This window comes from Scyliorhinus torazame, chromosome X (assembly GCF_047496885.1).
Source record: "Scyliorhinus torazame isolate Kashiwa2021f chromosome X, sScyTor2.1, whole genome shotgun sequence".
Lineage (NCBI taxonomy): Eukaryota > Metazoa > Chordata > Chondrichthyes > Carcharhiniformes > Scyliorhinidae > Scyliorhinus > Scyliorhinus torazame.
Genome location: NC_092738.1, coordinates 16,063,678 through 16,088,390, shown reverse-complemented (window position 1 = coordinate 16,088,390; position 24,713 = coordinate 16,063,678). Strand labels below are relative to the sequence as shown.

At 49.5% G+C, this 24,713-nt stretch overlaps 1 protein-coding gene across 1 annotated transcript in view; it reads right to left on the bottom strand.

The window, feature by feature from the left end:
• The window catches only part of LOC140405366 (aryl hydrocarbon receptor-like), a 172,996-nt gene that overhangs the window by 6,078 nt on the left and 142,205 nt on the right, over positions 1-24,713 (bottom strand). Inside the window, exons 7-10 of the mRNA XM_072493683.1 lie at positions 15,412-15,614; positions 12,713-12,822; positions 11,173-11,314; positions 3,829-5,341 (exon numbers count right to left, since the gene is read on the bottom strand). Of these exons, the coding sequence (XP_072349784.1) occupies positions 3,829-5,341; positions 11,173-11,314; positions 12,713-12,822; positions 15,412-15,614 (1,968 nt within the window). The remainder of the gene's footprint in view (positions 1-3,828; positions 5,342-11,172; positions 11,315-12,712; positions 12,823-15,411; positions 15,615-24,713) is intronic.

The window sequence follows — 24,713 nt, the reverse complement described above, 5'->3', positions numbered from 1 at the left end:
GTGCAAAACTTCGTGACCTAAGTTCACTCCTGATGGCCTCCCTCCAATTTCAAGATAGCACCCTCAGGTTCTGAATTCCTCCAGTGAAATTAGCTTCACCATCGTTAATCCCTGTCAAATCCCTTAATCATTGCAAAGGCCTTGATTAACACATCCCTGAACCTTCGAAACGCGAGAGAATACAAACCAAGTTGATGCAATCAGCCTTCGTCATTTAAGCCTTTAAGCCCTGGTTTCATTCTGACGAATCTGTGCTGCCTACGGCCAATATATCTTTCCGGAATTGCGTTCCCCAAAATGTATATCTGAGCACAGCTCTCCAGGTGGGCTGTACCGCAGAGGAATCACATCCCAACTTTTTATACTGCAGCCTCCTTGAGATCAAGGCCAACAATTACTTGTCTTTTGTCCCTGTGTGCTAGCTTTGAATGATTGGTGTGCCTGGGCATATTCCTGAACTTTTTGTGACATGAAACTCCACTCAAAAAGCCTTTGTTCCCCACCTCCAATATCTATTAAAAGTAAGACTCATGAAGTGCTCAATGAACAAAATAATTTACTTATTTTTAAAGTCACTCTGATCTTTTTACTCTTGGGTAGCTTGCAGTATATTGTTGGATCACCTGTATCTGTGAAGAGATAGAAACTTATTGCTGGGAACTAATTGTTCCGTGTTAGTGTTCAGCGGGGGGCACATTTCACAGCTGCACCAAAGACTGATGTAACATGTAACAGAACAAGTTTAGACCAGTTCATTCTTATGCACAAGACAGCATTGCAAGCTAAAGATAAAGAGTCCTGATCTGTCCAAACTTTAAAGTGTGATTAGTGCCAACATTTGGCAACCTAAAGACAACAAGAATATAAATAGGAGTACTCTGCCATCCAGTACGATCTACTTCAGCCAGAGAGGTCAACCTCAATCATTCTGGTCCCACAAGGAAAGGGGAGTCTTTTTATTTTAAACCAAAGCTTTCCAGGCCTCGACTAGCCCTGGATCCACTGCTTCCCCTGCTCAGGCCCCAGGGTAATTTTACAGTCAGCTGGGTCTATTGGAAATGACAATGTGTAAGGGGAGTGAGCTAGACACCCACTCCAATTTAACTTCCTGTGAGGGCAAGGAGCGGTAAGGGGGGAAATTCCCCCCCCCAATATATTGTGCGAGATCTATTCCTTCTGAACATAATCTCAGAACTGAATGAGCCCAGTTCATCCTCATTTGAATACTGGAGAATCAAAATGGAAATTCTTGGGTAATGTGTAAGTTCGATCCTGCTTCATCGGGAACTTAAATCCACTCCAGACTGTGAGGGTGCGATGTAACGTGTTTGACCAGTCTTACGTAGGCCACAGTGTAAACCTGCCCACAGATGTGACAGTAATTGTCAGTCGGAGCTGGCCTAGCCAACCTGGTACAATAGCTGAAATTGAGAATCAAGCTACCTTTAACTGAACTCCGGGTCCAGGCAGGCTATTCCGCAGACAGCTCCCTGCCTGTCTCGGGTAGCTCGCCGTAGTCAACAATTACAGGAAAATGAAGGATGCCACCCCCGGAAGAAATAGCCGCCAGCCTAACGAATGCAAAGCAACATCTCCAAACTGATCGGAATGTGTGTAGCAGTGGTAAATTGTGCAGTCGATTCAACTGGCAGATTAGAAAGACGAAAATTATACTGCGAAGGGTCTTGTGACTGACTTTGATTCCTGATGTGTCACTTCTGAATGTGCGATAACATTTACTGAGTAAAAGTGTAATGCCACCCACCTTCCCTCAGCTTTCTTCACTATCCCTGTAGCACAATCAATCACTCATGAGGCGCGATGAGATGAAGTCAATCGATGGCTCTATTACGCAGACTTGTTCCCCAGCAGCTCGGTTACAGAATGCGGCTGCTGGGAGAACCCGGGTTCTTATACTCCGCCTTACTGGGTGGAGCCAGTAAGCGGCAGATCCAATCAGGACCCAGTGTCTGTCCACCAATAGCCTCTCGGAATCACTGGGTACCGTAATACCCCTAATACATACCACCACAATCCCCCACCGATTTCTGGTTCAACTCTCATCCCCTGTTGTTGGCTTTGTAAACTCAGGTCTCCTCTGGAGCTATTGCCCTCGTTTCCTCACTGTCTTTCTCATAGTTGACTGCCAGAGTAATAAGATTGGTGCTGATCTGATTGGAAGGACAGTCAGGAGCTCAGACTGCGTGGAAAGGGCCAACCAGATGCTTTTCCGCTTGAAAGCAGTGTTTCAAAATGGAGGTGCCCTCCTTTCAACTTTCCCAAATTTGAAAAGGCCATTCTGATTATGCCAGGACTGGGCCGGGGGCTGTGGGGGCCTCTACAGGCCAGCTGCAGCTATATTTGCACACAAGGGGCTTCCACATCTGAAAATACATGTGCCATAAGGTTCACCAGGAGCCCACTCCGGTCTCGGTTTCCTAAAAGCTAGCGGGATTTTGAAACTTCAGCACATAAAATGGCCACCGTGACGAAGCGGCCATTATTATGGAAGTCCTCTTGTCTCCTCCTCACGCTGCCAGGCAGGAAATTAGGAATTCGAGATGAGTTAGCACAGTTAGATACCAATGTAATAATTGCTGTGGCACACATTCAATTGGCGGTGGTTAGGTTTTGGGATACAAAGAGAAATGATGCAATGCACCATGTGATTCAGACTTGGTCTCAGTTTGCGCCGAGGAAGCTCCCAGCTCCGATACGTGCACACTTCCTCCATAACCAGCTTCCCAAAAAAGGGAGACATGGTGGTTAGCACTGCTGCCTCACAGCTCCAGGGACCCGGGGTCAATTCCGGCCTTAGGTGACTGCCTGTGTGGAGTTTGCACTTTCTCCCTGTGTCTGCCTGTCTCCAGTTTCCTCCCACAGTCCACAGATGTGCAGGTTAGGTGGAATTGCTATGCTAAATTGCCCCTTAGTGTGTCTAGAGATATGCAGGTTTGGTGGGGTTATGGGGATAGGGTGAGGGAGTGGGCCTAGTGTAATATCCCGGGTAAGAATGCCTATCTTCCCCATGCTCTTTGCGGAGTACGAGCTCCCCCACTAGGGGCAGGGTATCCCAATTAGTCACTGTCTAAAGGGCCAGCCAGCAGGCACTGACCAGAATAGGAAGCCGGTAGGGATCTACTGAGTAGTGTATCACTTGTGTAAATAATACTTTGTTTCTTATTTTACTCGGTGTGGACTCCCTGTGTCTTTATTAAACGGGCAACGAGGATTAAATTGGTTTGCTGACGATGCTGCGACCTACTCAGCTGAGCCACCTCCCCGATTTTCTGGACCCGAGCTCTTTTAGTGGGTCAGTGCAGACTCAAGGGGCTGAATGGCCCCCTTGTGCACTGTAGGAATTCTATGGTTAAAGGAACTGAGGCACGTCTGTGCTAACCTCTTCCTGTTGCATGGTTGGTGCCTTGCTGCTGATGAACTAAGTAACTTCAAGGAGAAGACAAGCACAATGACCGCTAGCCAAACAATGCCGGGTGAGGAAGGAGAGTGTCGGCCATTTTGGTTGGCAGATGGCATGTTTGCCCCCGTGCTGGCAGAACGGCCTTGTTTTAGGAACGGGGCAATTTTAAATGTGGAAGCGCAAAGCCTCCGAATTTACAGAGCTCTGTTTACAAGTAGCTCCAAATTTTGAATAAAGGATATTAAGTCCCCACAGAAGAAACCCTCCTCAGATTGTCCTCCCCCGGCATGGGGGCAAACTGAAACCTGCTCCAAAGCTGAAAGTGCCACCTTTTATCATTCCGCCAGCCCACTTGGTGCTTGGCATTCACTGCGTTCTTTTTTTATCAAAATAAAACCGGCGCTTACCTTGTACAGGTCCACGTGGTGCCAGCCATTTTGCTCTTCAGGGTGTAAGTGTGAATACTCGTTCAGATGGGACAACGGGACCGTGGAGGTGGCGTGAAACACGGAGAGACTGGTACCTTTTCCTCCCACGTGGGGTGGCGGGGAGCTGAAAATTGGGAATGCCGTCGCGCCCGGTTGGCTTGCTCCAGGGAGCCAGCCGGTCTGATTCCGAGTCCCTTGTCCGTGACGAGTTAGTGCAATGCTCGAGTGGTTAAAGTCAAGTCTGCCGTGCTGAGAGGGCGCTCCACAGGCAGGGGCATTGGGAGAGTTGGGTGGTGGATGAAAGAGGGCGACGCCTTGTTGCGATTCAACTCTGCAGTTCTGTGGAGTTCTTATGTATCCGTTGCTGAGACTGTGGCCCATGGCGGTGGCTGGGTTTAGCCCGCTGACCGAGGATAGACTGGGATCGCTGGGCTGCCATGTATGATGGTATGCCTGCTGCCCCGGCTGACTCACGCCCGGTTGCTGCAAGTGCTGCTGCGGTTGAGGGCCCCGTCTTGCAGCCCGCTGCTTACAGAGGACTTGCTGCTGCACATACTGGTGCTGCATGGGACTGGAGGTCTGCATTGGCTGCTGCACAGAATGGGCCCACTGCATTCTTTGCTGCTCAGGTAAGTCCTGTTGCTGTTGGCGCACACATTGCTGTTGGAACAGATCCTGCTGCTGCATTTGGTGCCTGAGGCTAGAAGGGGGCACTCCTCCTTGGGTTGACTGATTTGCTCTTGATGGCTGTTCAGGAATCAATGGTGCGGCGTTCAGCTGCCCGGGTACAGGTGGCATCCAGGTAGGCCTCTGGCCTCGTCGCTGTGACAGGTCTGGACACTGAGCTGACTGGTCTCCTGCACCTAACGCTGGCTGCAAACTAGTTGATGGGCACGGACTGTGCCGGCCCAGCTCTTGCTTCTCGAGCGATTCCTGAACGTAAGACAACACCCGATCGTTTGTCAGCATGTCACTGAGGGAGCATTCGGAATCCGCCCCCACACATAACGTACTCTCCACCCACTGCATGAGCTCCAGGTCCTCTGGGCCCAGGCTCTCCAGGACGTTAGGGAGGCTGCTCAACCCCTCATCGTTGTCACTTTGAAGCATGTCATCCAAGATGGACAACAGGTCGTCATCCTGCTGACAGCTGCTTTCCTCCTCTTTCATATTCTTCACCCCAATTTGAGGGCAAGGTGGACTCATTCCCAGCCCACTACTAACTGCTTCACCAAACCGGCTGAGAGAGTACTTGGGCTCCACTGCCGGGCATCTGATGTACACCGCCTTGTCTTGGCTCATCATGGCTCCGAGGACTGAGTTGGGATCCAAGTAGCCGTCCTGCTCACGGCCCGTCCCATTCTCGGGCGGAAAGGGATTGGCGAGCCCAAGCACACGGGGGCTGTGGTCATACAGGACAGCCTCCCCTGTCGAGAAAGGAAGCGGGAACGGCATTGTGCGCTTCTGGAAGTTATCGATGCCTTCTTTATCTCTGTGGACAGACAAGAGAATTCTCTCATCCTTAAACATGCTTTCCAATTGAGACAGGTAAGAACAGACTCGCAAAGAGAGTGGTGTGCTCAAGAGCTACCACGGGGGGGGGGAGCTGGTCCAAGAGACAAAGTGAGAGCTCAAAGCTGTGAAATAGCACAGGGACACATCTAAAGGAGTAAGTGTACAAGAGCAGAGAGAACATAGAACATAGAAAAATACAGCACAGAACAGGCCCTTCGGCCCAGGGTGTTGTGCCGAACCTTTGTCCGAGATTAATCATAGATTATCATAGAATTTACAGTGCAGGAGGAGGCCATTCGGCCCATCGAGTCTGCACCGGCTCTTGGAAAGAGCACCCTACCCAAGGTCAACACCTCCACCCTATCCCCATAACCCAGTAACCCCACCCAACACTAAGGGCAATTTTGGACACTAAGGGCAATTTATCATGGCCAATCCACCTAACCTGCACATCTTTGGACTGTGGGAGGATACCGGAGCACCCGGAGGAAACCCACGCACATACGGGGAGGATGTGCAGACTCCGCACAGACAGTGACCCAAGCTGGGAATCGAACCTGGGACCCTGGAGCTGTGAAGCAATTGTGCTATCCACAATGCTACCGTGCTGCCCTTAAGAACACATTAATCTACACTATATCATTTTACCGTAATCCATGTACCTATTAAATCGCCACTTGAAGGTCCCTAATGGTTCCGACTCAACTACTTCCACAGGCAGTGCATTCCATGCCCCCACTACTCTCTGGATAAAAAACTTACCTCTGACATCCCCCCTATATCGTCCACCATTCACCTTAAATTTATGTCCCCTTGTAATGGTTTGTTCCACCCGGGGGAAAAGTCTCTGACTGTCTACTTTATCTATTCCCCTGATCATCTTATAAACCTCTATCAAGTCGCCCCTCATCCTTCTCCGTTCTAATGAGAAAAGGCCGAGCACCCTCAACCTTTCCTCGTAAGACCTACTCTCCATTCCAGGCAACAACCTGGTAAATCTCCTTTGCACCTTTTCCAAAGCTTCCACATCCTTCCTAAAATGAGGCGACCAGAACTGTACACAGTACCCCAAATGTGGCCTTACCAAGGTTTTGTACAGCTGCATCATCACCTCACGGCTCTTAAATTCAATCCCTCTGTTAATGAACGCGAGCACACCATAGGCCTTCTTCACAGCTCTATCCACGTGACTGGCAACTTTCAAAGATTTAGGAACATAGACCCCAAGATCTCTCTGCTCCTCCACATTGCCAAGAACTCTACCGTTAACCCTGTATTCCGCATTCATATTTGTCATTTCAAAATGGACAACCTCACACTTTTCAGGGTTAAACTCCATCTGTCACTTCTCAGCCCAGCTCTGCATCCTATCTATGTCTCTTTGCAGCCGACAACAGCCCTCCTCACTATCCACAACTCCGCCAATCTTTGTATCGTCTGCAAATTTACTGACCCACCCTTCAACTCCCTCATCCAAGTCATTAATGAAAATCACAAACAGCAGAGGACCCAGAACTGATCCCTGCGGTACGCCACTGGTAACTGGGCTCCAGGCTGAATATTTGCCATCCACCACCACTCTCTGACTTCTATCGGTTAGCCAGTTCGTTATCCAACTGGCCAAATTTCCCACTATCCCATGCCTCCTTACTTTCTGCATAAGCCCACCTTATCAAATACCTTACTAAAATCCATGTACACAGAGGCTGGGATGAGTGTGTGTGGGGCGTGTAATGTGTATGTGCGGCTGGGGTGAGTGTGTGTGGGGAGTGTAATGTGTGTGTGCGGCTGGGATGAGTGTGTGTGGGGAGTGTAATGGGTGTGTGCGGCTGGGATGAGTGTGTCTGGGGAGTGTAATGTGTATGTGCGGCTGGGGTGAGTGTGTGTGGGGAGTGTAATGTGTGTGTGCGGCTGGGATGAGTGTGTGTGGGGAGTGTAATGTGTGTGTGAGGCTGGGATGAGTGTGTGTGGGGAGTGTAATGTGTATGTGCGGCTGGGATGAGTGTGTGTGGGGAGTGTAATGTGTGTGTGAGGCTGGGATGAGTGTGTGTGGGGAGTGTAATGTGTATGTGAGGCTGGGATGAGTGTGTCTGAGGAGTGTAATGTGTATGTGAGGCTGGGATGAGTGTGTGTGGGGAGTGTAATGTGTATGTGCGGCTGGGATGAGTGTGTGTGGGGAGTGTAATGTGTGTGTGTGGCTGGGGTGAGTGTGTGTGGGGAGTGTAATGTGTATGTGTGGCTGGGATGAGTGTGTGTGGGGAGTGTAATGTGTATGTGCGGCTGGGGTGAGTGTGTGTGGGGAGTGTAATGTGTATGTGTGGCTGGGATGAGTGTGTGTGGGGAGTGTAATGTGTGTGTGTGGCTGGGATGAGTGTGTGTGGGGAGTGTAATGTGTATGTGTGGCTGGGATGAGTGTGTGTGGGGAGTGTAATGTGTATGTGCGGCTGGGGTGAGTGTGTGTGGGGAGTGTAATGTGTATGTGTGGCTGGGATGAGTGTGTGTGGGGAGTGTAGTGTGTATGTGCGGCTGGGGTGAGTGTGTGTGGGGAGTGTAATGTGTGTGTGCGGCTGGGATGTGTGTGTGTGTGGGGAGTGTAATGTGTGTGTGTGGCTGGGATGAGTGTGTGTGGGGAGTGTAATGTGTGTGCGACTGGGATGTGTGTGTGTGGGGAGTGTAATGTGTGTGTGTGGCTGGGGTGAGTGTGTGTGGGGAGTGTAATGTGTGTGTGTGGCTGGGATGAGTGTGTGTGGGGAGTGTAATGTGTATGTGTGGCTGGGATGAGCGTGTGTGGGGAGTGTAATGTGTGTGCGCGGCTGGGGTGAGTGTGTGTGGGGAGTGTAATGTGTGTGTGCGGCTGGGATGAGTGTGTGTGGGGAGTGTAATGTATGTGCGCGGTTGGGGTGTGTGTGTGGGGAGTGTAATGTGTGTGTGCGGCTGGGATGTGTGTGTGTGGGGAGTGTAATGTGTGTGTGTGGCTGGGGTGAGTGTGTGTGGGGAGTGTAATGTGTGTGTGTGGCTGGGATGAGTGTGTGTGGGGAGTGTAATGTGTATGTGTGGCTGGGATGAGTGTGTGTGGGGAGTGTAATGTGTGTGTGTGGCTGGGGTGAGTGTGTGTGGGGGGTGTAATGTGTGTGTGCGGCTGGGATGTGTGTGTGGGGGGAGTGTAATGTGTGTGTGTTGCTGGGGTGAGTGTGTGTGGGGAGTGTAATGTGTGTGTGTGGCTGGGATGAGTGTGTGTGGGGAGTGTAATGTGTATGTGTGGCTGGGATGAGTGTGTGTGGGGAGTGTAATGTGCATGTGTGGCTGGGGTGAGTGTGTGTGGGGAGTGTCATGTGTCTGTGCGGCTGGGATGTGTGTGTGTGGGGAGTGTAATGTGTGTGTGCGGCTGGGGTGAGTGTGTGTGGGGAGTGTAATGTGTGTGTGTGGCTGGGATGAGTGTGTGTGGGAAGTGTAATGTGTGTGTGTGGCTGGGGTGAGTGTGTGTGGAGAGTGTAATGTGTGTGTGTGGCTGGGATGAGTGTGTGTGGGGAGTGTAATGTGTGTGTGCGGCTGGGATGAGTGTGTGTGGGGAGTGTAATGTGCGTGTGCGGCGGGGATGAGTGTGTGTGGGGAGTGTAATGTGTATGTGTGGCTGGGATGAGTGTGCGTGGGGAGTGTAATGTGTGTGTGCGGCTGGGATGAGTGTGTGTGGGGAGTGTAATGTGTGTGTGTGGCTGGGATGAGTGTGCGTGGGGAGTGTAATGTGTGTGTGCGGCTGGGATGAGTGTGCGTGGGGAGTGTAATGTGTATGTGCGGCTGGGATGAGTGTGTGTGGAGAGTGTAATGTGTGTGTGTGGCTGGGATGAGTGTGCGTGGGGAGTGTAATGTGTGTGTGCGGCTGGGATGAGTGTGTGTGGGGAGTGTAATGTGTATGTGTGGCTGGGATGAGTGTGTGTGGGGAGTGTAATGTGTATGTGCGGCTGGGGTGAGTGTGTTTGGGGAGTGTAATGTGTGTATGCGGCTGGGATGAGTGTGTGTGGGGAGTGTAATGTGTGTGCGCGGCTGGGGTGAGTCGGTGTGGGGAGTGTAATGTGTGTGTGTGGCTGGGATGAGTGTGTGTGGGGAGTGTAATGTGTGTGTGCGGCTGGGATGCGTGTGTGTGGGGAGTGTAATGTGTGTGTGTGGCTGGGATGAGTGTGTGTGGGGAGTGTAATGTTTGTGTGCGGCTGGGATGCGTGTGTGTGGGGAGTGTAATGTTTGTGTGCGGCTGCAGCTTGTCAACCTCTCGAGTGTCAATCACGGACCCGGCGAATCCCGCACCGTTTCCCATTGGGATCGATTGTGTTCTACGTGGCGCTGGTGCTAGCCCCTCAACGCTAGCGGAGTCAGTCCAATGCAGCGCCTGCTTTGCTGTCATAGAACTCCACGAATCCTATCCCAGATTCAACACATTAGTCTCAGGAATGGAGAATCTCGCCCAGGCACTTTGAGAGAAGCAGGAACTTTGAGAGTGAGGGAGACAAAACATAGAATCATAGAATTTACAGTGCAGAAGGAGACCATTAGGCCCATCAGGTCTGCACCGGCCCTTAGAAAGAACACCCTACTGAAGCCCAAGCCTTCCCCCCTATCCCGTAACCCAGTAACCCCTCCTAACTTTTTGGACACTAAGGGACAATTTAACATGGCCAATCCACCTAACCTACACATCTTTGGACACTAAGGGGCAATTTATCATGGTCAATCCACCTAACCTGCACATCTTTGGACACTAAGGGACAATTTAACATGGCCAATCCACCTAACCTACACATCTTTGGACACTAAGGGGCAATTTATCATGGTCAATCCACCTAACCTGCACATCTTTGGACACTAAGGGACAATTTAACATGGCCAATCCACCTAACCTGCACATCTTTGGACACTAAGGGACAATTTAGCACGGCCAATCCACCTAACCTACACATCTTTGGACACTAAGGGACAATTTAACATGGTCAATCCACCTAACCTGCACATCTTTGGACACTAAGGGACAATTTAGCACGGCCAATCCACCTAACCTACACATCTTTGGACACTAAGGGGCAATTTAACATGGCCAATCCACCTAACCTGCACATCTTTGGACACTCAGGGACAATTTAGCACGGCCAATCCACCTAACCTACACATCTTTGGACACTAAGGGACAATTTAACATGGTCAATCCACCTAACCTGCACATCTTTGGACTGTGGGAGGAAACCGGAGCACCCGGAGGAAACCCACGCAGACACAAGGAGAACGTGCAAAGTCCACACAGACAGTCACCCGAGGCCGGAATTGAACCCGGGTCTCTGGAGCTGCAAGGCAGCAGTGCTAACCACTGTGCCACCTTGCCACCCAAACCAGACTGCAAGCGAGAGAGGAGCTGGAACTTTGAGAGTGAGCGAGACAAAGCAGACTGCAGGTGGGAGAAAGAGAGAGGGAGTAGGTGAGGCTCCAATAGATTGAGTGAATATGCGAGTGGATAGGAGGAAGTGCAGTTCGATAGGACATGCTGGAAACACAGCAGTGCTAAACTTGCTGCATCAACATAACAGAAATATATACATTCAACCCAGCCCCCCAGTATTACAGTAGTAATGTTGAATATCTTTTGTATCTTGGTGCATTAACAAAATAAACACCATAAGGTATGTTTCAAAGAGTTGCCAAAGTCATTGATTTTGCATCATTTGTAATACTTGTATACTTTTCAAATCAGCACAAAATCTCAACTGGAAGTACATCCGAGCACCAATCACAACAAACAGCTCACGGAGAGATTTGGGGTCTACGTACGTTAGGAGTCTCTGCTTTGCTATGATGCAGTCTGGCTGGCCGTTCTTGTAAACAAGGCGAGCGTTTGCTTGGACCCAGATCCATACGTTCTGTTTCGTCAGGAGTCGAAAGAAAGTCAGTCCACTCTCGCCTGTTTTCATTACTGGGAAAAGGACAGAAATGAATAATTAAAAACAGCCCAGGACAGGCATGGCAATGTGCATAGGAATTGTGGAAATGAGGGAAACCATGGAAAAAGAGAGGGAAAACAAGAGAAAGGGAGCATGAAAGAGAGAGTGCAAAAGAGAGAGCAACAGAGAGAGAGCGCCTGCGAGATGGAGTGTGAAAGAGAGAGTGAAAGAACGAGAGCGAGCAAATGAAAAGGGAAAGCATTCAAAAGAGAGGAAGAGAGTGCGTGAGAGAGAAAGGGAAAGAGAGTGCGCAGAGGAGAGAGCATGTGTGAAAGAGCACGTGAGATAAGGAACGTGTGAAGGAGACAGAGAGCAAGCAAAATAGAGGGTGTGTGAGAGCATGCAAAAGGGAGTGTGCAGAGAGAGAGCATGGAGAGAGAGCGCGCACAAAGAGAGAGAGCATTGAGAGAGTGTGCAGAGATAGAGGGAGCATGCACAGAGAGAGAGCATGCAGAGAGGTTTTAGAGAGAGAGTGTGCACAGAGAGAGTGCGTGCAGAGAGAGAGAGCATTGAGAGAGTGCATGAGTGAGTGTGTGAGAGAGGGTGAGTGCAGAGAGAGAGAGCATAAAGAGAGAGAGAGAGCGTGCAGTGAGAGAGCGTGCAAAGAGAGTGTGCACAGAGAGAGAGCATGCAGAGAGAGGGGAGCATGCAGAGAGAGAGTGCGTGAAAGAGAGTGAGTTCAGAGAGCGTGCAGAGAGAGAGAGAGCAAGCAGAGATCGTGGAGAGAGAGAGAGAGTGTACAGAGAGAGAGCGTGAGACAGAGCACGCGAGAGAGAGCGCAAGCGAAAGAGCGCGAGAGAGAGCGCGAGAGAGTGAGCGCATGGGAGAGAAATCACGCAAGAGAGAGAGAAAGCATGCATGAGGAAGAGTGATGGTGCACGTGAAAGAGAGAGCGCGTGTGAGAGAGAGAGAGAGAGTGTGCACGAGAGCGCACGCAAGAATGAGAGAGCATGCGGGAGAGAGCGAAGAGTGTGCATGAGAGAGAGCGAGTGCGTGCGAGAGAGAGCACATGTGTGAGAGAGTGCACACGAGACAGCGTGAGGGAGCGCATGCGCAAGGACGAGCACGCGAGAGAGCCAGCGCACGTGGAAAAGAGCACGGGAGAGTGTGCGCAAGAGAGCACACATGAAAGAGTGAGAGTGTACGAAAGGGAGAGAGAGAAATAAAAGGTGACAACGAGGGGATGGGAAGAGTGCGACACACACACACAACATCCCCAAAATGTTATCTTGTTTGTTAAGTCCTAGTTTGCACAATATGGCCCACAGTGTACACATAAATAAAATGGGGCCGGGGGATTGCAAAAACACATTGGTTGGCTTGAATTGTACTGTCCAATGTTCAACCATGATTTGCTATCCAGCACTTACATCGAACATGATTGTCTGCGCAGTAAAGCATGTCATCAGCATGAATGAACTGGTATCCTGACCCACGCATGCACAGCTCCACCTCAGAGTAACCCAGGACAATCTTCGCCCTGGAAATGACAAGACGAGAAAAACCAGAAAAGGGTCAAAGTTCTGTATTAATTACACAAACACCAGTCAGATCCTGGCATCGACAGAGAACATAAGTGGATGGTGAAACACTATCTAGAACAAAATCCAATGTGTGGTTCATTTAAAGTCCTATTGAATAGAGTTTTCAAATCCAGCTATTTCTTCCCCACTTTTTCCCCATTTTCCTCAAAGTCCGACATCTTTCAAGTACATTTGATTCCTTCGCGAGAGACCAAGGCATTCTTCTTTCAATTGTAAGGGGAATGCAGTCTGTCAATAAATTTTCTTTCCAACCCGTGCTCTGAGCTTCAAATTCATCTCAGACACAAGACGGAAACCCGTGTGGTAAACACCACTGGTAACATATTGCATGTATTACGGTACTGCCATTGTATTACAGGTACTACGGTAAATCCCAGCCTGCTGGCGCATGCGCGTGGGTTGCCATCTCCAGGGCCCGGCGTGGAGGAACACCAGGACAAGCCGGCCCACCGAAATCGGTAGGCCCAGATCGTGGGCCAGGCCACTCTGGCGGCCCATCGCGCGGGGAGAATCGCCGGGGTTCCGTGTTGAGCGTTCCCCGACCGGCGCCGCCAGAGAACCGACGCGGGGTCGGAGAATCTCGCCCTTTATGCTGAAGCTATCCAAGATGGCAGACCAGGGACTACTCGATGCTGACACTGGCTGCAAAAATTGAGGAACATATTCCATCCTATTGGCATTTGGAGGTCTTATGGTGCAGTGGGTAGCAGCCCTGCCTCTGAACAAGAAGCTCTGGGTTTGATTCCCATCCCAGGCCAAGGAAGGTGCGTTCATAACGCAGCCAAACAGGATTCATGTCAACCTGCAAATCCCTCCAAACACACCAATGGCTGGCGGTAAGAGCGGGAGAGACTCCTGGTCACCCAGGCTTGATGTGGAGTAGCGCCCCTCAAGATATAAGCCTCTGGCGACCTTTTCCGGGAATGACTAGCTATGGAAACAGACGCAAGTCTGCCTGAACGCAACCACCCATTACGGGGAGAGAATTGGATTGACATGGATCACCTCTACTTATTACAGAAGAATATTAATCAGCCCATGGGCACGGTAGTAGCACAGTGATTAGCACTGTTGCTTCACAGCGCCAGGGTCCCAGGTTCGATTCCCGGCTTGGATCACTGTTTGTACGGCGTCTGCACGTTCCCCCCGTGTCTGCGTGGGTTTCGCCCCCACAACCCAAAGATGTGCAGGGTAGGTGGATTGGCCACGTTAAATTGCCCCTTAATTGGAAAAAATAATTGGGTACTCTAAATTAATTTTAAAAATTATTATGAACTGAAAAAAAGACTTCATTCCTTACTTTCTCCGCTACCCCAGTTGTTCACACAGGAGGCACCGCCAGGGCTGTCAAGTGGAAGTGGCCTGGAGTGACCCATGCTGCAATATCCAAGTTAGTTCTAATGTGGCATGATTGAGAGTTGAGGGAGGAGAATGTCGGAATGCCAAACAGTTTCTCGGTAGCTCCTTGAGGTGCCCCGTCCCTGCTAACAATTTTCTCAGCCCAGTACTTTGCTCACTCTATTTTAATGAGGTAGGTCTCTCTCTAGCCATTCCAAAGTGAGAGTGGCCCAAGCTAACGGGCAAGAGAAAAGGCTGAGCCCATTCATCTTCCAGCAGTTCCTGAATGCAACCATTTCACGAGAGATTGGAACATCTTAGGACTCGGCCCAAAAGGTAAGCTTCAAAACTCTTCAGGCGCTCCCACACCTGTGCCCCTCTGTATAATTCGAGTTTCCTTTACAACGGAGAATGTGTGCCAACCCCATTAGAAAAACACCCACAATGCACTTGGGGTGGGCTAACAAGGCAAAGGATTACAGGGTGAATGGTAGGAACCTGGAAAGCATTGAAAATCAGAGGGATCTTGACGTGCACATCCACAGATCTCTGAAGGTGGCAGGACTGGTAGATAAGGTGGTTAAGGAGGGATATTTGCCTTTATTAGCCAAGGCGTAGAACACAAGAGCAGGGAGTTCAGGCTGGAACTGTATGAAACGCTGGTTAGGCCACTACTGGAGTACTGGGTGCACATCATAGGAAGGATGTGATTGCACTGGAGAGGGTACAGAAGAGATTCACCAGGATGTTGTCTGGACTGGAGGGTCTGAGCTATGAGGAGAGATTGACTAGGCTAGGGCCATTTTCCTTGGAGCAGTGAAGGTTGAGAGGGGACCCAATAGAAGTGTATAAGATTATGAGTGGCATGGATAGGGAAGCATTTTCGGGGTCAATAACCAGGGGGCATAGATTTAAGGTAAGAGGTTGAAGGCTAAGAGGGGGGTTGAGGGGAAACTCTTTCACCCAGAGGGTGATGGGAGTTTGGAACTCACTGCCTGAAAGGGTGAGTCAGAAACTCTCGCAACATTAAAGCAGTATTTAGATAGCCACTTGCGCTGCCGTAACCTCCAGGGCTGTGGGCCAAGAGCTGGACAATGGGATGAGTGTAGTCAGATCGACGCTGGGCCGAATGGCCACCTACTGTGCTGTAAACGCCTGTGAGTCTCAAAATGCACGGTGGTACTGACCTTGCATCACAGTCAACAGGTGTAAAGTCGAGCTTATGTTTCGTCTGGAACAGAGCACTTCTGGTCCTGATCTCAAGGATTGAAGGTACTTGCAGGGGAGTTGCGATGGCAAAGAGTGCCAACTGCGGAGGGAGGAGAGTGCCATCTTCTGCCCGCTTGTTCTGCCCATGGAGGTACTTCAGTCGGCCTTCGATGTTGAGAGCCTGAACACATCAATTAGAAAAAGAGAAGGGAACAACGGGTTTCAATTCAAGCAGTGCGAATTCAAAAAGAGAAACTTATTAAATTCCACTGCTAACAAGGCAACCACTTTCAAAGCTACTGTCCCTTTCAGTCACTGTGAATCACAGAATCCCTCCAGTACAGAAACAGGCCATTCAGCCCGTGGAGTCTGCATTGACCCTTTGAAAGACCACCCTACCTAGGCCCTATATCCCCCCCCTCCCCCCACCCGTAACCTCACCTTGAGGGGCAGTTGATCATGTCCAATCCACCTAACCTGCACATCTTTGGACTGTGGGAGGAAACCGGAGCACCCAGAGGAAACCCACGCAGACACGGGGAGAACGTGCAGACTCCACACAGGTAGTCACCCAAGACCAGAATTGAACCCGGATCCCTGGCGCTGTGAGACAGCAGTGCTAACCACTGTGCCACCTTGCCACCCATAGTGCCACCCAGAGTGTGCATTGCAGTCTTGGCGACGAGACCAAGGGGTGTTAATTGAATCGCTTTTCAAATGAATTTTATGCAGCTCAATTAAATTTATTATTATTACTATTATCCCGGCCAGGTGGTTAAAGTTTCAGTCGGTGATTACTTGGGGAACAGCGATCACAATTCCGTAAGTTTTAGAATACTCATGGACAAAGACGAGAGTGGTCCTAAAGGAAGAGTGCTAAATTGGAGAAAGGCCAAGTATAACAAAATTCGGCAGGAGCTAGGGAATGTGGATTGGGAGCAGCTGTTTAAGGGTAAATCCACATTTGAAATGTGGGAGTCTTTTAAGGAAAGGTTGATTAGAGTGCAGGACAGACATGTCCCTGTGAAAATGAGGGATAGAAATGGCAAGATTAGGGAACCATGGATGACGGGTGGAATTGTGAGACTAGCTAAGATGAAAAAGGAAACATACATAAGATCTAGGCGACTTAAATCTGATGAAGCTTTGGAGGAATATCGGAAAAGTAGGACAAATCTCAAACACGCAATAAAGAGGACTAAAAGGGGTCATGAAATATCTTTGGCTCACAGGGTCAAGGAAAATCCCAAAGCCTGTTATTCGTATATAAGGAGCAAGAGGGTAACTAGAGAAAGGATTGGCCCACTCAAAGACAAAAGAGGGGATTTATGCATGGAGTCAGAGGAAATGGGTGAGATTCTTAATGAGTACTTTGCATCGGTATTCACCAAGGAGAGGGACATGATGGATGGTGAGGCTAAGGATGGATGTTTAAATACCCGAGGTCAAGTCGGCATAAGGAAGGGGGAAGCTTTGGGTATTCTAAAAGGCATTAAGGTGGACAAGTCCCCAGGTCCGGATGGGATCTATCCCAGGTTACTGAGGGAAGCGAGGGAAGAAATAGCTAGGGCCTTAGCAGATATCTTTGCAGCATCCTTGAGCACGGATGAGGTCCCGGAGGACTGAAAATTGCGAATGTTGTCCCTTTGTTTAAGAAGGGTAGCAGGGATAATCCAGGGAATTATAGACCTGTGAGCTTGACGTCAGTGGCAGGCAAACTGTTGGAGAAGATACTGAGGGATAGGATCTATTCACATTTGGAAGAAAATAGACATCAGTGATAGGCAGCATGGTTTTGTGCAGGGAAGGCCATGTCTTACAAACCTAATAGAATTCTTTGAGGAAGTGACAACGTTAATTGATGAGGGAAGGGCTGTAGATGTCATATACATGGACTTCAGTAAGGCATTTGATAAAGTTTCCCATGGCAGGTTGATGGAAAAAGTGAAGTCGTATAGGTTGGACTAGCTAGATGGATAAAGAATTGGCTGGGCAACAGGAGACAGAGAGTAGTGGTGGAAAGGAGTGTCTCAAAATGGAGAAAGGTGACTAGTGGTGTTCCACAGGGATCCGTGCTCGGACCACTGTTGTTTGTGATATACATAAATGATCTGGAGGAAGGTATAGGTGGTCTGATTAGCAAGTTTGCAGATGATACTAAGATTGGTGGAGTTGCAGCTAGCGAGGAGGACTGTCAGAGAATACAGCAAAATATAAATAGATTGGAGAGTTGGGCAGAGAAATGGCAGATGGAGTTCAATCCAGGCAAATGCGAGGTGATGCATTTTGGAAGATCTAATTCAAGAGCGGACTACACGGTCAATGGAAGAGTCCTGGGGAAAATTGATGTACAGAGAGATCTGGGAGTTCAGGTCCATTGTACCCTGAAGGTGGCAACGCAGGTCGATAGAGTGTTTGCCTTCATCGGCATCATACAGCATGCTTGCCTTCATCGGACGGGGTATTGAGTACAAGAGTCGGCAGGTCATGTCACAGTTGTATAGGACTTTGGTTAGGCCACATTTGGAATACTGCGTGCAGTCCTGGTCGCCACATTACCAGAAGGATGTGGATGCTTTAGAGAGGGTGCAGAGGAGGTTCACCAGGATGTTGCCTGGTATGGAGGGTGCTAGCTATGAAGAAAGGTTGTGTAGATTAGGATTATTTTTGTTGGAAAGACGGAGGTTGAGGAATTATGAGAGGTATGGACAGGGTGGATAGCAACAAGCTTTTTCCAAGAGTCAATTACAAGGGGTCACGATTTCAAGGTGAGAGGGGGAAAGTTTAAGGGAGATGTGCGTGGAAAGTTTTTACGCAGAGGGTGGTGGGTGCCTGGAACGCTTTGCCAGCGGAGGTGGTAGAGGCGGGCACAATAGCATCATTTAAGATGCATCTAGACAGAGTCGATTTCGGCGGGAGAACAGTTGGTGAGTCAGTTTCAGCGGGAGCAGTGCGGAAGTGGCTGCTGGGAGGTAAGTCTGTCCTTTAAAAGCACTTGTCTTTGCAGGGGCAGGCCAGTCGATTTCGGCGGGAGAACAGCTGGTGAGTCAGTTTCAGCGGGAGCAGTGCGGAAGTGGCTGCTGGGAGTGTTTTAGGCGGGAACAGGAAGTCGACCCGCGGACGTCTGGGAAGACCCTCACCAATAAGTTCTGGTGGAGAGGAAACCCGAGACACTACACGTGTAGTGTCTCCCACCCGCCCTCCTCCTCTAACCTAATAATAAAACCCATTGGTGTGAGGTAAGTACCATATTTTATTATATTATATTATTATTTTTTATAAAAAATTTAATTTAGTTGTTAGCCAGATCTTGGTAGAAAGTTAGAGGAATGGCAGGGAAGGGAGTGCAATGTTCCTCCTGCAGGATGTTTGAGGTGAGGGATGCAGTTAGTGTCCCTGCTGATTTTACCTGCAGGAAGTGCTGCCATCTCCAGCTCCTCCAAGACCGAGTTAGGGAACTGGAGCTGGAGTTGGAAGAACTTCGGATCATTCGGAAGGCAGAAGGGGTCATAGATAGCAGCTTCAGGGAATTAGTTACACCAAAGATTGGAGATAGGTGGGTAACTGTGAGAGGGACTGGGAAAAAGCAGTCAGTGCAGGGATCCCCTGCGGTCGTTCCCCTGAGAAACAAGTATACCGCTTTGGATACTTGTGGGGGGGACGACTTACCAGGGGTAAGCCATGGGGTACGGGCCTCTGGCACGGAGTCTGTCCCTGTTGCTCAGAAGGGAAGGGGGGAGAGGAGCAGAGCATTAGTAATTGGGGACTCTATAGTCAGGGGCACAAATAGGAGATTTTGTGAGAGCGTGAGAGACTCACGTTTGGTATGTTGCCTCCCAGGTGAAAGGGTACGTGATGTCTCGGATCGTGTTTTCCGGGTCCTTAGGGGGGAGGGGGAGCAGCCCCAAGTCGTGGTCCACATTGGCACTAACGACATAGGTAGGAAAGGGGACAAGGATGTCAGGCAGGCTTTCAGGGAGCTAGGATGGAAGCTCAGAACTAGAACAAACAGAGTTGTTATCTCTGGGTTGTTGCCCGTGCCACGTGATAGTGAGATGAGGAATAGGGAGAGACAGCATTTAAACACGTGGCTACAGGGATGGTGCAGGCGGGAGGGATTCAGATTTCTGGATAACTGGGGCTCTTTCTGGGGAAGGTGGGACCTCTACAGACAGGATGGTCTACATCTGAACCTGAGGGGCACAAATATCCTGGGGGGGAGATTTGTTAGTGCTCTTTGGGGGGGGTTTAAACTAATGCAGCAGGGGAACCTGGATTGTAGTTTTAGGGTAAGGGAGAATGAGAGTATAGAGGTCAGGAGCACAGATTTGACGTCGCAGGAGTTCAGGTAGGTGGTTTGAAGTGTGTCTACTTCAATGCCAGGAGTATACGAAACAAGGTAGGGGAACTGGCAGCATGGGTTGGTACCTGGGACTTCGATGTTGTGGCCATTTTGGAGACATGGATAGAGCAGGGACAGGAATGGATGTTGCAGGTTCCGGGGTTTAGGTGTTTTAGTAAGCTCAGAGAAGGAGGCAAAAGAGGGGGAGGTGTGGCGCTGCTAGTCAAGAGCAGTATTACGGTGGCGGAGAGGATGCTAGATGGGGACTCTTCTTCCGAGGTAGTATGGGCTGAAGTTAGAAACAGGAAAGGAGAGGTCACCCTGTTGGGAGTTTTTTTATAGGCCTCCTAATAGTTCTAGGGATGTAGAGGAAAGGATGGCGAAGATGATTCTGGATAAGAGCGAAAGTAACAGGGTAGTTATTATGGGAGACTTTAACTTTCCAAATATTGACTGGAAAAGATATAGTTCGAGTACAATAGATGGGTCATTTTTTGTACAGTGTGTGCAGGAGGGTTTCCTGAAACAATATGTTGACAGGCCAACTAGAGGCGAGGCCACGTTGGATTTGGTTTTGGGTAATGAACCAGGCCAGGTGTTGGATTTGGAGGTAGGAGAGCACTTTGGGGACAGTGACCACAATTCGGTGACGTTTACGTTAATGATGGAAAGGGATAAGTATACACCGCAGGGCAAGAGTTATAGCTGGGGGAAGGGCAATTATGATGCCATTAGACGTGACTTGGGGGGGATAAGGTGGAGAAGTAGGCTGCAAGTGTTGGGCACACTGGATAAGTGGGGCTTGTTCAAGGATCAGCTACTGCGTGTTCTTGATAAGTATGTACCGGTCAGGCAGGGAGGAAGGCGTCGAGCGAGGGAACCGTGGTTTACCAAGGAAGTGGAATCTCTTGTTAAGAGGAAGAAGGAGGCCTATGTGAAGATGAGGTGTGAAGTTTCAGTTGGGGCGATGGATAGTTACAAGGTAGCGAGGAAGGATCTAAAGAGAGAGCTAAGACGAGCAAGGAGGGGACATGAGAAGTATTTGGCAGGAAGGATCAAGGAAAACCCAAAAGCTTTCTATAGGTATGTCAGGAATAAGCGAATGACTAGGGAAAGAGTAGGACCAGTCAAGGACAGGGATGGGAAATTGTGTGTGGAGTCTGAAGAGATAGGCGAGATACTAAATGAATATTTTTCGTCAGTATTCACTCAGGAAAAAGATGATGTTGTGGAGGAGAATGCTGAGCCCCAGGCTAATAGAATAGATGGCATTGAGGTACGTAGGGAAGAGGTGTTGGCAATTCTGGACAGGCTGAAAATAGATAAGTCCCCGGGACCTGATGGGATTTATCCTAGGATTCTCTGGGAGGCCAGGGAAGAGATTGCTGGACCTTTGGCTTTGATTTTTATGTCATCATTGGCTACAGGAATGGTGCCAGAGGACTGGGGGACAGCAAATGTGGTCCCTTTGTTCAAAAAGGGGAGCAGAGACAACCCCGGCAACTATAGACCGATGAGCCTCACGTCTGTAGTGGGTAAAGTCTTGGAGGGGATTATAAGAGACAAGATTTATAATCATCTAGACAGGAATAATATGATCAGGGATAGTCAACATGGCTTTGTGAAGGGTAGGTCATACCTCACAAACCTTATTGAGTTCTTTGAGAAGGTGACTGAACAGGTAAATGAGGGTAGAGCAGTTGATGTGGTGTATATGGATTTCAGCAAAGCGTTTGATAAGGTTCCCCACAGTAGGCTATTGCAGAAAATACGGAGGCTGGGGATTGAGGGTGATTTAGAGATGTGGATCAGAAATTGGCTAGCTGAAAGAAGACAGAGGGTGGTGGTTGATGGGAAATGTTCAGAATGGAGTACAGTCACAAGTGGAGTACCACAAGCATCTGTTCTGGGGCCGTTGCTGTTTGTCATTTTTATCAATGACCTAGAGGAAGGCGCAGAAGGGTGGGTGAGTAAATTTGCAGACGATACTAAAGTCGGTGGTGTTGTCGATAGTGTGGAAGGATGTAGCAGGTTACAGAGGGATATAGATAAGCTGCAGAGCTGGGCTGAGAGGTGGCAAGTGGAGTTTAATGTAGAGAAGTGTGAGGTGATTCACTTTGGAAGGAATAACAGGAATGCGGAATATTTGACTAATGGTAAAGTTCTTGAAAGTGTGGATGAGCAGAGGGATCTAGGTGTCCATGTACATAGATCCCTGAAAGTTGCCACCCAGGTTGATAGGGTTGTGAAGAAGGCCTATGGAGTGTTGGCCTTTATTGGTAGAGGGATTGAGTTCCGGAGTCGGAAGGTCATGTTGCAGCTGTACAGAACTCTGGTACGGCCGCATTTGGAGTATTGCGTACAGTTCTGGTCACCGCATTATAGGAAGGACGTGGAGGCTTTGGAGCGGGTGCAGAGGAGATTTACCAGGATGTTGCCTGGTATGGAGGGAAAATCTTATGAGGAAAGGCTGATGGACTTGAGGTTGTTTTCGTTGGAGAGAAGAAGGTTAAGAGGAGACTTAATAGAGGCATACAAAATGATCAGGGGGTTGGATAGGGTGGACAGTGAGAGCCTTCTCCCGCGGATGGAAATGGCTGGCACGAGGGGACATAACTTTAAACTGAGGGGTAATAGATATAGGACAGAGGTCAGAGGTAGGTTCTTTACGCAAAGAGTAGTGAGGCCGTGGAATGCCCTACCTGCTACAGTAGTGAACTCGCCAACATTGAGGTCATTTAAAAGTTTATTGGATAAACATATGGATGATAATGGCATAGTGTAGGTTAGATGGCTTTTGTTTCGGTGCCACACCGTGGGCCGAAGGGCCTGTACTGCGCTGTATTGTTCTATGTTCTATGTTCTATGTTCTATATATGAACGGGCGGGGAACAGAGGGAAGTAGATCCTTGGAAATTAGGTGACAGGTTTAGATAAAGGATCTGGATCGGCACAGGCTGGGAGGGCCGAAGGGCCTGTTCCTGTGCTGTAATTTTCTTTGTTCTGTTATGAGGGGTCGAGATAGATTGGGTCGGAAGGACAAATTTTCCCTCAGCTGTGATGTCGATAACCAGGGGGGTGCCGAGATTGAAAGTGGGGCTGCACGGTATCACAGTGGTTAGCACAGTTGCTTCACAGCGCCAGGGTCCCAAGGTTCGATTCCCCGCTGGGTCACTGACTGTGTGGAGTTTGCACATTCTCCCCGTGTGTGCGTGGGTTTCCTCCGGGTGCTCCGGTTTCCTCCCACAGCCCAAAGACGTGCAGGTTAGGTGGATTGACCATGATAAATTGCCCTTAGTGTCCAAAAAGGTTAGGAGGGGATATTGGGTTACGGGGATAGGGTGGAAGTGAGGGCTTAAGTGGGTCGGTGCAGACTCGATGGGCCGATTGTAGTTTAGTCGGGCAGTATGGTCGGCACGGGCTTGGAGGGCCGAAGGGCCTGTTCCTGTGCTGTACATTTCTTTGTTCTTTGTTCTTTGAATGGCCTCCTTCTGCACTGTATGTTCTATGTTCTTAATTGGTAGGAAGATTAGAGGAGAATACACGAGCTGAGGAGAAAGTCTTTTCACCCCGAGGCTGGTGGGGATCGGAGGCCTACTGCCTGAAAGGGCAGGAGATGCAGAAACTCTCAGTACCTTTCAACAGAAAACACTTCAATCTGCATTCAAAAGTGTTATAACCTCCGGGGCTACGGAACAAGATTGGGAAGTGGGATTAGGCCGGATCGTGGGCTGAAGATGATCTCCTTCTGCGATTTGAATATTTGTGTGAGCGGAATTTTACAGCTCCGCCCAGTCGTCGGGGGTGGGGGGGGTGGAACACAAAGTGCGGCAAGCCCTTCAAACGTCCATTGACTTTGGCGGGATTGGAAAATCCACAGGTAGGCAGGGCTGGATGATACTCCCAGCGGGCAGGACCAGACAGTCCTGTCGGCGGACAGGACCGTAAATACCCTGCTGGCAGACGCAGCCGGAAAATCCCATGGGCAGACGGAACTGGAAAATCCCTCAGTCGGGGCTGGAAACTCCCATCGGTAGACGGAGCTGGAAAACCTCACTGGTGGACGGGGCTGGAAATTTCGACCAGCGGACAGGGCCAGAAAATCCCACCTGCAAGTAAGGCCGGAAAATCCCAACCTATTACTTTTGAATGAAAGCAATGAACCCATTTCTATTCTACTGCTTGAATATCAGTCACTCGAGTGCAGACCATGCGTTGATTTTTGTGCCAAGGGATCTAATTCGAAGGTCATGGGTAAAAAAAAAAGTGTCGCAATTGAAGCCTGGGCCTAAAGAAGTGCCATCTCCGACTACAACACAGCCCTCAAAAGAATGAACCTGTTGTTCGCAGTAGGCCAAACAGACACACATGAACAGACACGCACCAGCAATTTAGTCATCTGATGGATCCTCGTTGCGAAAAAAAAAATTCTTCAAAAGAATGGCTTTTTAAGTTTGCCCACCACAAATATAACCGGTCAGAATCGTGGCTCAGAAAATGCCTCAGGGGAAACAAAAGAGGGACTGGCCTAAATTTTCCCGACGGACATATTCATGGGGAGCACAAGTTTCCCCCTGAGCTTGCAGAAGGAGCAGAGCAGATCCCAATGTTTCAAGGGCTTTTTTTCAGATGGAGCTGTGGTGATACACCACTGTACCTCCCTACCATTGTACATAGTATATAATAGTTGTGTGTAACGTGGCCCTGTAATACTGTGTATTGTACTGTAACTCTGCAGAGGTTCGGTCACTGGTAGGTAACCCGACCTGGCCACGGAGAGCTCCGCCTTAACCACTCCCCCGGGAGTCAGTATAAGAACCTCTTCTGGGACAGGCCCCATTCTGTCTGGGGTCGTCTGTGTCGGGTAAGCCTCCCATGTAGTATATTAAAGCCTGAGTTAAAGTCTCACATGTCTTTGTGGTTCTTGACGCTTAGCGC